The sequence below is a fragment of the Falco cherrug genome, chromosome 5 (assembly GCF_023634085.1).
Source record: "Falco cherrug isolate bFalChe1 chromosome 5, bFalChe1.pri, whole genome shotgun sequence".
Classification (NCBI taxonomy): domain Eukaryota; kingdom Metazoa; phylum Chordata; class Aves; order Falconiformes; family Falconidae; genus Falco; species Falco cherrug.
The window spans coordinates 4,361,339-4,375,548 of record NC_073701.1 but is presented as its reverse complement, the minus strand read 5'-3'; the positions used below and the strand labels follow the sequence as shown (position 1 = coordinate 4,375,548).

At 49.0% G+C, this 14,210-nt stretch overlaps 1 protein-coding gene and 1 long non-coding RNA gene across 5 annotated transcripts in view; both read right to left on the bottom strand.

The window, feature by feature from the left end:
• LOC129736222 (uncharacterized) overlaps window positions 1-3,871 on the bottom strand; it is an 87,728-nt gene extending 83,857 nt beyond the window's left edge. For all 3 annotated transcript variants that reach the window (XR_008732535.1, XR_008732534.1, XR_008732533.1), the window contains exon 1: window positions 3,765-3,871. This is a non-coding gene — a long non-coding RNA (uncharacterized LOC129736222). The remainder of the gene's footprint in view (window positions 1-3,764) is intronic.
• Window positions 3,872-5,996: 2,125 nt separating this feature from the next.
• The window catches only part of IGSF11 (immunoglobulin superfamily member 11), a 107,528-nt gene continuing 99,314 nt past the window's right edge, over window positions 5,997-14,210 (bottom strand). For both annotated transcript variants that reach the window (XM_055712776.1, XM_055712777.1), the window contains 6 exons: window positions 11,383-11,546; window positions 10,022-10,229; window positions 9,070-9,225; window positions 7,937-8,059; window positions 7,555-7,705; window positions 5,997-6,860 (listed from right to left, as the gene is read on the bottom strand). In XM_055712776.1, the coding sequence (XP_055568751.1) occupies window positions 6,410-6,860; window positions 7,555-7,705; window positions 7,937-8,059; window positions 9,070-9,225; window positions 10,022-10,229; window positions 11,383-11,546 (1,253 nt within the window). In that variant the 3' untranslated portion in view covers window positions 5,997-6,409. The remainder of the gene's footprint in view (window positions 6,861-7,554; window positions 7,706-7,936; window positions 8,060-9,069; window positions 9,226-10,021; window positions 10,230-11,382; window positions 11,547-14,210) is intronic.

The following is a 14,210-nucleotide window of genomic DNA, read 5'->3' as shown; positions in this document are numbered from 1 at the left end:
TCCCTCATGGTACATCTTAACTTTTAAGAGTTTAAAGCCACACTGGCTTTTCTACTTTTTCTAATTTTAGCCTCTGCTGCCCTTGGTCCTTCATGTGGGACACAGGGGCACATGTGTGCCTTCACCACAAGCCTCAGCTCGAGAAGACAGAAGAGGATCACGAGTGGAAATGCTGTACAGTGATGTAGAGCATTAAAAAAAGTCTCTAGGCTACTGTGCAACCTTAGAAATTCCACAGCTTAAAAGTACTGCTGGTGTAACCTACATCACGCCCCTCCCCATCTCAAATACCCACATGGACAATGACCTGGTGATTGCCATACATAGCTTGCCAAAGTGTCCTGAGATCCTTAAAAAAAACAAAACCAACACCCCCACCCCCCCAAAAAAAACCCACAACCAACTACCTGAGAAATTCTGCTCTTATTAATAGTACCCAGGAAGCTGGCAGGCAGGCTGTGGGGCTCAGCCCCCAAACACAGTGGGTTTCAATGCAAGAAGCTGAACTGCAGAGCCTCTGGGCTTTACTCCATCAGGTCCCTCAGCCAACGCTTCTCTGTGCGCATGCACCACGTCGGTTTTCCCATTAAAGCGTATCAGCTGGAAGCAAGTCATCATCCCTCCCCCAAGTATGATTTAATAAGTCCAAATCCAGGAGCTGACCCAGACTACATCCAGTGCTAAAGAATCACTTGCCAGCCAGCCGTGCGTCTTAATCTCCTCTCTTTGCTGCTATTTGTTTTGGGGGGTGGTATTGTTTGTTGATTTTTTTATTTTTTTTTTACATGGATAGATTAACTTTCCTGCCAATCCACTTTCTCATTCAAACATGTTACAGAGGAAGTGGGAGGAAGGAGGGAATCAGGGAAAAAACAACGAGCAGAAAATGGCATTAGAAGGCTTAGTGAAGGGTCTGATCTTCAGCCACGCACACTGTCCCGTTCCTACACATCAGCTGTGCTCTATAAAGCAGGGCAGGCTGTACCACGGGGAAAGGAATGGTGGGTTTTAGCTGTCGTTTTCTATGGAAACTCATCAGAGAAAATATGCCAGAGCCCTAGAGTCGGGAAGGCCCAAGGCTACCACGTTTCTCCTCCCCCCAAAAATACATTCACCAACCTGTGCCCAAAGCCCTTGCCACATTTTACTCCCCACTCCCCCTCCGCGCTCTGTAGGAGACCTGATGAAACTTTCTGCACTGCCCACCAGTGGCAACGGGAGCTCTGGGCCAGTGCCAGGCTCAGGAAATGCCTTGCATGGGCTTTCCCGTGCTCAGGAGGTCACAGACCTCTCAGTCACATTGTCCCAGCACTTGCAATGTGCAGAGGCAGACACAGAAGAAAATAATCTGAGAAAAAAGAGCCACAGCCTTTCACTGTCCCGGCTTTCAAGGCTTGCTTTGTCCCTGATGTTCATCCGCTCCCCACGTGAGGAGAGATGTAGCTCAGTGATGCTGAATTCCCTCTCTCAACACCCATATTCCTGACCCTCATCAGCACATCTGTAACAAGGGCAGATGTGTAGAGCAGAGTGTTACAGCAGAGCTGCAGCAAGGGCACCGTGGGGAAGCCCTGCTTTGCTGGCATCAGGAGAACAAGCCGCCGGCAGGACAATCAGCAGCACTTGGAAAAAGCACAGAGAGAAGGGCAACTCAGTCATCAATACTCACACCAGCTCGGCCCCAGGCGCCCCTTTAACAGAGGCTGTATGAATAACAGGGACCTGCTGGGTTTGCTCTGAAGCGGCCATGTGAAAGAGATCCGCTTCCTCCGTTTTCCCTGCCCTCTGCCTTATAAGTGTTCAAAACCCTCTTAAGACAAGAACCATTTTGGGTGCACTTGCTGTTGGCACACACATGCCCAGACCCATCCACTTGCTCGCGAACCAGCAGCGCCATGGCTGGGAGAAGCCCAGTTAGCGAGCGGACACACAAAGGCACTTGCACGCCTACAGTAGATGAAGCTGGGATGCAAAATGTCGCTTCCCAGAAAAATCCAGTAACCTACAAAAATTTACCAATGCGTTCGACGAAACCAGAAATATAGTACGAAAATTCCCCTGATATTTTCCCTTTTTGAAAGGGGGAGAGGATAAAAAAAACCCTCAGTTTGATTTCCTCTGCCCAGTACCAAATTGATCTCCCAGTCACCTCAGTCCTGGTGCCATCTGAGGCTACCCTGATTTGAGATACTCTTCATGAGGACCTAAACCATGATATAAGGAGGACTGATCTCCTGAGCATCCCAGGTCCTCATGGGGAAGACAAGCAGCCTTGGACGGGACACCATCTGTTAGACTGGCTTCTGCTGGAAACTCATCTGTGTTCTGGCAAGAGTTTGTTGAAGTGCATGTGTCTGGGTAATTTTAGGTGTTTTTTTTTAGTTCAGATGAATCAGCAGATTCCAGTCCAAAAGCTGTGGAAGTTGAAAAAACTTCTGGCAGTCTACAGACCAGATTTCCTGAATGTTTTAAATCAAGCTCTCATCTACACCAGCCTCTAAAGAGATGTCCAATTCTAAAGTGTGAAGCATCTTCTCATAGATATATCTCTGTCTCGGCACTCAAATGTAGAGTTAATACTTGTGCTAGAACAAGTTTCCTTCTGATATTCTTTGGTGGAAGGTAATAAACCCGATAGGTACTGACATTTAAAATAACATCCATGGCACCCACTGCGGTGGGCAACCTCCACGACACAGCTGAGGTTGAAGGCTGTCAGCAAACTCAAGCATTTCAGTAGTGACTTTCACTTACAATTAAACTGGCCTGAACCTTTGCTTTTATCGATAAAACAGTCACTCTGGAGCTCTATCAAGTCGTGTAGCTGGCACTGCTTTTGGCTAGGTGTCTGTACGGCAGCAATGCCTCACTAGGTACAATCTACAGGCTACAACTCCAGCACACCAGGGGCTGCACAAACCCAGCACACTACCCTGTATCTTGGGAATTCCGGCTCTAGATCAATAGAAATGTGCAGGTAACATAAGGGGCAAGGCAGTGGCAAGGAATGGATACTGGAGCAGAATACTGACAGGGCCATCATGAGAATAAAATGCAAAGATGCTATTAATGTCACATCAAGGTCACACAATCAAAAAATGAAAAATGCAAACATCAAGATCCCTACTACAACTTTCTGAAAATGGCAATGCAGTCATCTCATTTACCGTAAGGCCTATAGCTGAAAATACATTTACAGGAGTATTTTAAACTAGGTGTTGAAAAATACCAAGGAATGAGAACATGATGCATATGCAGCAGGGCTGAATTACGACTGCTGTTGGATCAGTAGGTTTCTGGGTTTAATAATCACTCTCAGAATATCCAGGGGATTTTAAAGAAGCAGGGAAAATGAAACACAGGGAGAAAAATGCAAAATTTTTGGCAAAACATCAGGTTGCCCTAACTAATAACAACCTTCTGCTAGCAGCTGTTGATACAAACTAAGCAGCATGTACTTCCCAGTCCCCTTATGCCCTGGGAGCATGAATGCTCAGACACTGGAATTTCCCATGCTCTGTCTATGAGGATCCGCACTTCTGTTACCTTCCTGACAGTTTCCCCCATCAAACTTCTTGAAAATCCCCGGAAAGTCAGTGAGGACCTTCCTGGTGACTGCCTTAGATACTGAATCTGGGCTGAACATGCCATGTTTCAGATTGCAAAACCGACACATGAGCAAAGTTAGGCAATTTTAGAAAACATTTTCCCACATCACTAACAGCAGCAAAAGATCTCCCCAACCAAAGGACAGAAAATAAAACTCACCTTTGTCTAGAGAAGTAGAGACCTTGCAAGCCTGGGAAACTGGACCTTCAAGGGCAATGTGTCAGGCTATTACAAATGAGAAAAACAAGGCTGTAGTACCAGGGTTCACTACCAAACTGGCTGATGCAATGACGCACAGGTCCTGGTCGCACGGTCACTGCTTACTGTCAGTCATATCAAGGATGAGGATTAACAGCCAAATTCATTGTAGCCACAGAATTGGGGGTGGGGTGGGTGGGGAGCAGGCAGTAATAAGTCCTTTTTTTATATATGAATAAAGTTTTATTGAATTTTAGACAATTAGAAAGAACAAAGAAAGAGGAGCAAACAGTCTCATGGAGGGTAGGAACCAGAAGAGCTTTCCCAGTAGAGGAGGGGGCTGGCTGAGGGCAGTGCTCCTGTAAATGTCACACAGGGGTTGTTACAAAAGCAGAGAGAATGTGTCTGGGCTTTTCTTGGATTGTTTCTTTTGTTCCTCCCACATTAGGGTTTCTAAAGCCACCCTTCTTCCCCCATCAATCCACAGGCAGGAAGGGGACTGCTCCAGGGAAACGCGTGTACACACAGACGGAGCAACCACCCCCCTGCACCACCCCCAGGGTTTGCACCCATTCTGGATGGAGTCAGGTAGAGGGGGAAGGATGGAAGGTTGGACTTTTTCTCTCCTTTTCTTTTCCTTTTTGTTTTAAGCAAAGAAGGCACAAAATCTCAGCCAAGCTTCAAACCTAGTGCTGCGTGGGAGCCCCAATCTCCCCAAAAGCCAGCGTGTTCATGTGGGAACCCAGCCCTCACCTCTCCACCCTCTTCCTCAGAGTCTGTGCTTGCATCTGAAAGGTAGCGCTCAGGCAGGAGGCCCTGCCCAAGGTCTGTGCACTGCTAGGGAAAGTAAAGCCGTGCCGGAACAAGGGAAGTGGGGGTGAGGAAGAGTCTGTTGGCTTAAACAGACCCTTTTTCCCATGTGAGAGCCATGGAAAGTCACCTGTGACTCTCCGCATTGCTTTTCCAAGAGCAGACCTGGGAGGGCTCTGGTGCTTTTGGAGGTGACCGCTGCCTTTACATGTGCAAGGGTTGCTGTTATGCAGGAGAGCTGAGACACCCACCCAGGTACAGCCCCTTTGAGCCACTGCTCCCTAGGAGGGTAAATCCCAGCCCTCCGTTCAGCCCTCCAAATGGCACCAGGTTCCTTCAGCAGCTTCAACTCTTGGCTTTGATTAAGGCTATGTAGTTGCAATAGAAAAAGGATAGGTGCCGGCCACAACCACCCCCCTGGCTGCAAGGAGATGGCAGAGCCACTGGAAGATGCCACCAGTACCCAACCCTGGGACACTGAGGGAAGTAGGGGGGGCAGAGAGATAGCACGTGGGCTTCCACAGGGTCACCCCCTCCATCAAGCTGCTACTTCCACTCTTTCTAAGGAAAGGGATTTGAAAATGAATCCTGCCAGCCCCAGCATCTGGGAATTCTGTGCGCATGGGAGAGCAGGAACGAAAACTGTGATACCTCTGTGTGAGGGCCCCAAGCACAACACGGGCCCTGCCACACCGGCCAGCCCTGGATAGCCCGATAAGGAAAACCCACCATGCAAACACCAAAGCTGTGAGGGTTTGACCCCACTTGCCCCAAATCAGAGCAGCCCAGGGGCAGCAGGTACCTCTGGATGTGCCTGCTGCTCTGCCACACCACCCTGCTCCTCTCTGCCTCTTGAATAACCCCAGCAACAGCCTCCACCACCCCCCCCAAAAATAAAAAAAAAAAAAAAAGAAGTGAGCCCTACAGCAGCAGCGACGCACCCTCCCCCCTTCACTCAGGGAAGGATGCTCAGACAGCTGCGTCCTCCACAGCCATGAGCAGGGCTCTGGTGGCACCCCAAGCTGGTGCAGGAAAAACACCCAGTCTGAGGAGGTCCTGTGTGTGTCTGCATCTGTGTGTGTGTCCATGTCGGAGTGGGGGAAGAACTGCAAAAAATAAAGACAAAAGCTCCCCAGCCTGCATCCTTGCCCAGCCATCCCCTTGGCCAGGCTGGTGGCTGTGCCTTCATCTCACCCCTCCAGCCTGGCCCATGCCCCCTCACGCCCTCCCTCATCTGGCTGCAGGGCCAGGGCTGTGGGGAGGGGGCTGGGGCCGCCACGTTGAGGCATACCCTGCCTCAGCACACCTCCCTGCTCAGCCCCCCCTGCCCCGAGACAGGCTGTCATCCTCTTGGAAATAAAACAGCAACAACAACAGAAAAAAATAATATATATATATATCTCCCCAAACCTCCCTGAAAGACCCAAATGGATGGAATCAATCCCCAGCAAAACCAACGGGAAATAAAAGCAGAAGTCCCCCCCCGAGGTCAGGGCTGGGTGCACATCTTGGCCGGGGCTCAGCGGCCGGGGAGCACGTCCTGACCTCCCTGCTCCTCCAGCCTTGGCACATCTGTGGCGTCCACCGACGCGAGAAGCTCCGACAGCCAAGGGGGATGCGGCACGGCCGGGGCTGTCCCACCGGCCGGCAGCGGCCTGGGGAGGGGAGGGCAGGGGGGAGAGGCAAGTGTGTGTCCCCCCCGTCACCTCACTGCCATTCAGGAAGGAATAGGGTCTCTTTGTCCCACCGGGTGGGAGAGGCCCCTTGCTTGGCTCTCAGCCGCCGCGTGGCCCTACACAAGGGAGCCAGCTCGGCTCTGGGCGGGCACCATGACGGGGACAGCCCCGATCCGCTCCAGCGTGGCCTGGCTGACGGCGTAGGAGCGGGTGTGCGGCAGCCGTGGCTTCCTGCTGACCGAGCCGTTGCTCCGGATCACCTCCTGAGGGGACGGCGCCGTGTTGGCCGTCACCACCAGCGTCTTAGTGGGAGCTGGGGATGGGTGGCCACCATTGGCATAGACGGGACGGGTGCTTGTGCTCCCTGAGCGGGAGAAGGGGGGCTGGTGGGCATCATTGCTGTTGCTGAAGCGGGTGAAGGAGTCCGTGGCATGGTTGGCTTTGGGGTCGTTCCAGTAGCGGCTGTTGTAGGTGTTGGAGGAGGTGAGGGTGTCGTTCTCTGATGAGGATGCATCGGCATGGAATGTCTTTGCGGTGGAGGAGCATTTGGGCGGCAGGTCGTCCTCCCTGGGAAGGAGAGCATGTGAAGGCACACAGAGGATGCTGCCCGCAACACACCACCACCACCACCATCACCACCAGCCCCTGTGGGGGTCAACACCATTAACTCAAGATGAAGGACAGCACCAACATGAACCAGCGTTGCTCATGGGCTCATTTGCTCATCCCTTTTGCAAGACCCACCTCTGTGCACATTAATTGCTCCATGTGCCTACCACTGAGGCCGGGACTCAATGCTGATGTGTCTAGGGAGGTAAAACCAGTGGCTGTGACAGCCACTGTACTTTGCAGGCAGTCAGTATGACTGTACAACCAACGAAGCTGATCCTCAGGGGAGCTGCAGGAAGCTACCAGAGGGAAAGACTGTGGCTGTAACACCAGAGAAGGTGACAGCTGTACCTCAACAGCTTTTCAGCTATCACTGTCTGGTATTGTGGGTCAGGATTCCCACCACATCACTCTCATATGGAGCTAGCAACATGAGGTCAAAGCTCTCAATAAAGGCAATACTGAAAGTAAAATCTGGTTTTACCCTTCTTCATTGCTCCCTCCATTTTCTGGATATATATGGACATCTTCCCTGGCCCAGTAGAACACACGCGGCATTAGCAAGAATGAGATTTCTGATTGCCTTCCTGCCAGCTGCTGCTTTGGCTGGGCAATCAGAGGTCCCTTGACACCAGCTTTCCGTGATCCTTACCTTATCTCATTGGGAATTTCCTCCTCTTCTTCTTCTTTGTGTTTATTTTTCCAGTAAAACAGTGCCATGGCCACCAATACAATGCAAACAACGAGCACAACAGCACCTGTGGCCACCGCTCCTGCAATCAGGCCGATACTCCGGGGGTGGGCTGTGGGGAGGATTGAACAGAGAACGGAGAAGAAATCAGGGCTGGGCTGTGGTTGTCCGTGAGCATTTGAAGCTACCGTGGCTTGGGAGTGGGGAAAGGCAACGTCCCCATTCCAAGGCACAAGGATCTTCCGATAGAGAGGCACATGGTGGCTCACAGCACACGCAGTTACGCACTTTAATGTCACAAGACAGAAGCAGGTGGCCAAGCCTCCCTTAGCAAAATACTTACGTGCAATGACTTGCAGGTCCAGAAGGCAAGTGCTGGTTCCAATGGCATTTGAAGCCACGCATTGGTAAAGACCTGAGGACACAGTGCTGATATTTCGGAGAGTGACAGTGCCCTGGACTTGGTCTAGTCAGAAAGAAAAGAAGGATTTAAATCCCTCCCCCCCCCTTGAGGAAAATCATGCAAAGGCAAAGTCAGCAAATAGAGAATTTTGGTGTGAGACTCTTACGAGAGAAATAAATTAGGAAATAACCTTGAGATGGAAGCACTGTGCACGTGCGTACACACACACACACACACACAAGATTAGATCTTAAGGAGCTTACACTAGACGGTTCTTTTTCTTCTTCTAGATTAGTTTCTGCAAATGAAAGCTTGGGACTCTCAGCATCGTGTGAGAAAAGGGAGGAAAGAAGAGACGTGCAATTACCTATCCCCAGATCTACTTGTTAAATTCAGTCCTGCCCTGCAGAACCCCTGCTCTCCCATCCCACCTCCTGCTCTGTCAATTTTCCTCATTCCTGAACTATGTAAGACTGAAATGCTTGCATATTCTTAAAATACAGCAGGATAAAGGGCAAAAGTATAGCTATCATTACTTGGTCAGGACACCTAGGCTAAGAAATCTTATGGATGGGCCTTGGGGCTGGGCAATACCCAGGCTGATCAGAGCCTTGCTTTTACACACGTCTGAAAGGCAGCTCTGGCAGTAACTTACAGGAGAATAGTGACCTCAGTGTGAGAAGCTGGAAGTATTTCTCCAGGGTGATTCTGCCTCCCTTCTCCCCATTTCCAGTCTATGAGCCTTTCATTTGGTTTAAAATGTGGGTCAATTGGCAGCTGAAATGTCCAGCCAGATGCCACCATCTGGCCACCATGTTCTCTCTCTCCCATTCAACCAGACCCTTGTTCCTCAATGGGGAATAGGTTCCCGTACCAAAAAAACCTGAACATTTAAGTGGCCACTGGAGGGTACCTAGTCCACCATGGGCTCTAGGAATCTTCGTTCCAATAAAGTGATCCCGCAAGTGACGGCAGACACTCAATGAGCCGTGCCACTTCTGGCAGCTCAGACAAAGGAAAGCCCAGGCTGTCACCTGGGAAATAAATAAGAGGATAATCAACATAACGAGCACCTTGTGTGGCAGTCGGGGGCAACTTGGGAACATTGTCCAGTTTCTCCCAGAGGTATGTTGGTCGGGGGATTCCTTCTTCCGAGCTGCAGGTCAGTGTGATATCGCTGCCCACGTCCAGGGACCCCTGGATTCTGCAAAGTGGGGCAGAAGGAGGAACTGCGAGAGAAGAGGGGAAGGTGACAGCAGATCAGGAAATATGACCAAACAGTGGAGTGCAGGCTCTTTCTGGACACGCACTGCTGGGGAAAGCAAGGACACCGGCATGAGCTGACAAGGGGACAAGAGGGAAGCAGCAGACAAGAAACCATCAAGGTTTGGGGGGTGACAATTCACAAAGATTCCTGGCCCACCAGACCATCAAGGTTACAGACTACTGCTGACTTTCACAGGACCCAGTTCTCTTAGATCCCTCCCTGGAGAAAAAGAAGGTGAACATTTCTGTCTTTGAGACAGCAAGGGTGGTGAGAGCTAGCAGAGCTGCAGACAGAATTTGCTGTGGTTGCATTTTGCTTTTGTATCCCTATAATGGCACACACTGGCATATCTGACATCCTAGGGAGCATCCAAGACTAATTGCTTTCATGAAAAGGAAGCAAAAAACTAAACTGATTTTCTTCTCCTGTTGCTATGCACAAAACTCTTTATGGTCCTCCCAGCTCTTCAGGATGCCCTCGTTCTTTATTCATGCTTCTTTGCAACTCCACATCACAATGCTGCCACAGAAGCTTTATCTCCACTATATTTTAAAACTCCATTATATGCTACCTGCATGTGAAAGCTATGTGCCCTACGAACTCCCACAATACCCACAAGGCAGCCCATCCCTCACCACGCGATGTTCATGGGCTCCAATGCACACACTACATATTGCTTTGCTGTGATGCACTGTCATGCACAGAGGAGCCCCTAGTCCCTGTTCCTCCCCTCTCCCCCATAATACCAATAAACACACCCAAGACAGTAAGTCCAATGACTCCAATATTCCTGACGCCTCGGTCGGGAAGATTGTTGACCAGGCACTGGTATGTGCCAGTATCCGATAGCTGAGTGTTGTTGATGAAGATGGAGGCACTGGTGGTTGGCATTGTCACAGCAAACCCCACTCGCCCATAGAACTGGGGTGCACCACCAAAGATCTGACCCCCTTGGTAGAGAATAACCTGGAAAAGAAAGGAAGGCTCAAATAACGCTCTGCAGGAGCTGAGCAAGGAGGAAGAACAGCAAGCAAAACATGGGCTTCCAAAGCCGAAAGGATCAGTTCCTAAAGCATCACTAAATAACCAGACCTCAGTATACAGTTGTCCCAGGCAGACCCATCCCAGCAAAGGTGTTTAAAAGAGGAACACGCTTTGTAGCCTGTTTTATTTTAATAAAAATATCCACAAAGATAACAGACCAGATAGATACCCAAGTCTTCTGGCCCAGCTGGATTGGAAATACCACCCTGCTTCATATAATAGTTATTACCCATCTGGGCAGGATCAGTGTAAAAAAGCAGAGACTGTAAGGGCCAGTGAGAACTTTGCTGGAGAGCATCTGCCTGGTAGCCAGTATCAGTCTGAGTCTCAGCCAGTAAGATCCTGCTATGATTTGATGTTGCACTGCATGACAGGCAATGCAGCCCTTGGACCTGCACAACCTCCACCAGTCAGATGGCTTATATAGCCACCCGTACTTAGACCAAGTCCCTAAGGAGCAAGTAGTCTTCAGTGCAGGTTCTCACAACTGAAGACCAAACGTGATGGGGACACCAAATGTGATGGTATGTGGGCAAAAACCAGCCCAGCACATCTCTGGTTCCCACCACGACAGACTCTCATTTGCTGATGTTCGTAAGAACGGACTTGCATAAGCAACAGGCAGTGAAAAAGTAAGGGAAATGAAAGGGGAGATGAGTCTATGACAGACCACGTGTTATGGCCCCGTTTACATGGATTTCACAGGTTTATGTCTGCAGATGCTCCCAGGACCTCCAAATCCCATATCCAGTGCACCAAAACCTGGATTACACCTCTTGTGCTCTTTTGAACACACAAACCAGCAGAGGTCCAGGGCAGCAACACAGTATCACATACACCTGCCCCAACTGCACATCCAGCCAAGGTAGCCAAGGACACAATGTGCATCAGTTAACAAAGCATTGAAGAAATCAGATTCATGTAAGATCCAGAGGGATGTTCAGCGATGAAGGGACAATGAAGTTCTGGGACAACCAGAGACTCATTTTAAAGCGTCTACATCCAGATCAATGTGAAAAGGAGGAGGAAAAGGAAAGCCCCAAAGAAATAGATGCTCCAGTAAGAGAGGACTTACCTGTTGAGGCTGGTTGGCGTTAGAAAGAGGAATGACCATCCAGATGACATTAAGGTTAGTGAGAGCAGCGTTAGTGGTGAAGGTGCAGGGCAGTACTGCTGTCTGGCCTCGGGCAACCTGGATACTCCCTGAACTGACTGACACCTCCAGAGGACACACCAGACCTGGAAAGAGAAGGACACCCAGTTCAAGCATTTCAGGAGAAGGACACTCAGTTCAAGCACTGCAGGTGGCCCCATACACTTGCAGGTCATGACAGCAACATCCTGTTGTTACACAACTGTACCTTACCAATTACTTTAGGCTAAAAAAGAATTGTATTCCTCCCTCAACAGATCAGGCTGCTCTCATGCAGACTTTTTGCACGGGCAGATGCAGATTGGTGGCCCTTTTTGAGTGAGAGCACTCGAGTTGCAGAGCTTTTGAAAACAACAGGTTTTGGTTCGGTGTCAGGGAAAGAGCTTTAAGAGCAGCCAAGCTGTGTCTAAGGGATAATGAAATGTGTTTCCAAACCCATCAGTCTCAATGATACCCAGCTTCCCTGAAACAGAAAAGGAAACCGTATTCTGAAAGTCTTCACCAAGGGGTAAGAAGAGAGGAACACAGTTCCCCCTCCACTTCTATGACTCATAAAGTCCAGCATGAGCAGAAACATTTTAGTGCTACTTTTAATTTAAAGGATTACAAATCTAAATCTTTTCTAGTCCAGGTATTACTATCTAGCTGGTAAAAAATGAGTACTGGTAATGGAGGATCTCATAAAATCTCATTTATTTTCCAGCATCTTCACCACTCGCCTCTTTGCATTCCGCACAGGCTGGACAGGGCTCAAAGCCTGAGAAGCCCCAGCTTCCCAGTGCAGCAGCTCTGCAGTTTTTAGACTCAAGTCACACAGGGAAATAGCTCCATTCCTACTGCCAAAATCTTGTCAAATGAAACTAACCAAGGAGTCACCACCACCAATTTGAGTAGCACTAAAATTCTTTAGACCATTTTCCCCCACAAAATCAAAATGTGGACTACAAAAAATATCTATATGACAACTCACTATCTTCTTTGTTCAAAAGCATGTGGAAGGCTCCCGGAGGAGAAGGCAAGGCGTTTTCAAGCTCCAAGGCAGTATCAGAATGTTGCTAGCTCCCACGTGTAATCTGTGGACCACCCCATTCTCTTGCTGACTCCAGGAAGGGCTGCCAGCAAAGTTTCTGTTTTCTGCCAAGAGACGCTGGTTTGCTAAAGGTGAAATGCTTCATGTGAGAACAGCTTTCTATCTGAACTATAAAAAAACTGAACAGGCTAATTTCTGAGAAAAAGGTGAGTGGTCTCCCACACGCTTGTCTGCTGGGATCCTTCCCAGTCTACCTAATGGAGAGATGGGGCACTGAGCCTGGAAGTGCTGAGCTTCAGGTACTACAGATACAAAGTTTTTAGCACTTGAAGAGCCCGTGATGATGTCCTGTGTTTGGACTGACTGCTCTGGAGCTGCAACACCCCAGCACCTTGCAAATCCTCAGCAACCTCCCCCAGACTTCCATTCCCTCCTCCATATCTCCCACCTCCAAAGCCCCAGGGAGTTCAGGGAGGCTCAGAAGTGCTTCAGAACAGAGCCAGACAAATGCCATTTTAATCTCTCCAAGCGAAATTAATTAGTTTCTTACTTTGCAGGAAAAAAATCCAAGTCTGACTTCCCTCACAGCTTGGAGCATATTTTAAAATATTGAACATTTTAGAAATTCCCAGGGAAAGAGTTCATCTCTGGTGGTAACATCTCAGAGAATTAGGTGCCTGGATGAGGAACAGCTGGTGAAAGCTCAATCCATCAATCTCCTATGCAAGGCTGTCAACAGCAAGTGGAAGTAAATAATTTGAAGAACCAGTAATGAGCATCACCTTTATTACAAGGCATCTGCCTTCCAGTTGCATCTGTGGTCAACAGACTGGGAATGCTTTTGGACTCCTCACTTCCTTACGGCTGGCCAGGCCGTGGCAAGAGCCCCAAACCCAGAAGTGATCTGCGTCAACTTTGGAGATGGCTCTTACTGAACACAACCCCGACAAGGGGTTGTCTCTTCTGCAGGTCTGAATTTGAAGGCTGCTTTGCCATGAGTACTCATCCCGTCTTGCATCGTCCATGTGCTAAACAGTGTGCAGGGAGTCCCAATAATTTGGACAATTATTGGATTAACTTCCCTCTCCAACAAAGTGCAGAAAGCTCTTCTGCCATGTTCAGCGTAATGAGATGCTTTCCATGAGAGGAAAACCAACTACCATCTGATCTGGAAGAGCTACGTGTGTTCTTCAGCCCCATCCCTTATCTCCACCAACTTTCTCCTCCAAGAAAAACCCACATATTCAAATTCTTCTCATTCAGAAGAAGTAATGTTTAAGTGTGAGTATTCAGTAATAGCAAATTTACTGGAAAAGTTAAGAGTTTACAGTTTGCACTGCCGGGTTAGTTACATCAATCACTCAGTCATCAAGATGATGTGATTTCATAACACCCTCTTGCTACTCCTAATATTTACTATTAGTTGATTATAAACATCCTGCAGAATAATTAGAACTCTAAAATAGAACATGCATACATTCTTCACTGTAAAAATAATTTTCAATACATTTGAAAATTTCCCAATCTACTTATGAACAATTTATCAAAGGAAATAAAACACATGATAATTCCTTTGCCAGTACCCCCCTCTCACCCTGCAGCACCCCACAGTCCCTGGAATCTCCTCCCCCTTTCAAGGCACCACAGCATCCCTTTTAATGGGAATGCCATGCAGTGGTGTCTGGTGGGTCTGGGGCGGGGTGGGGGGGAAGAGCTGGGG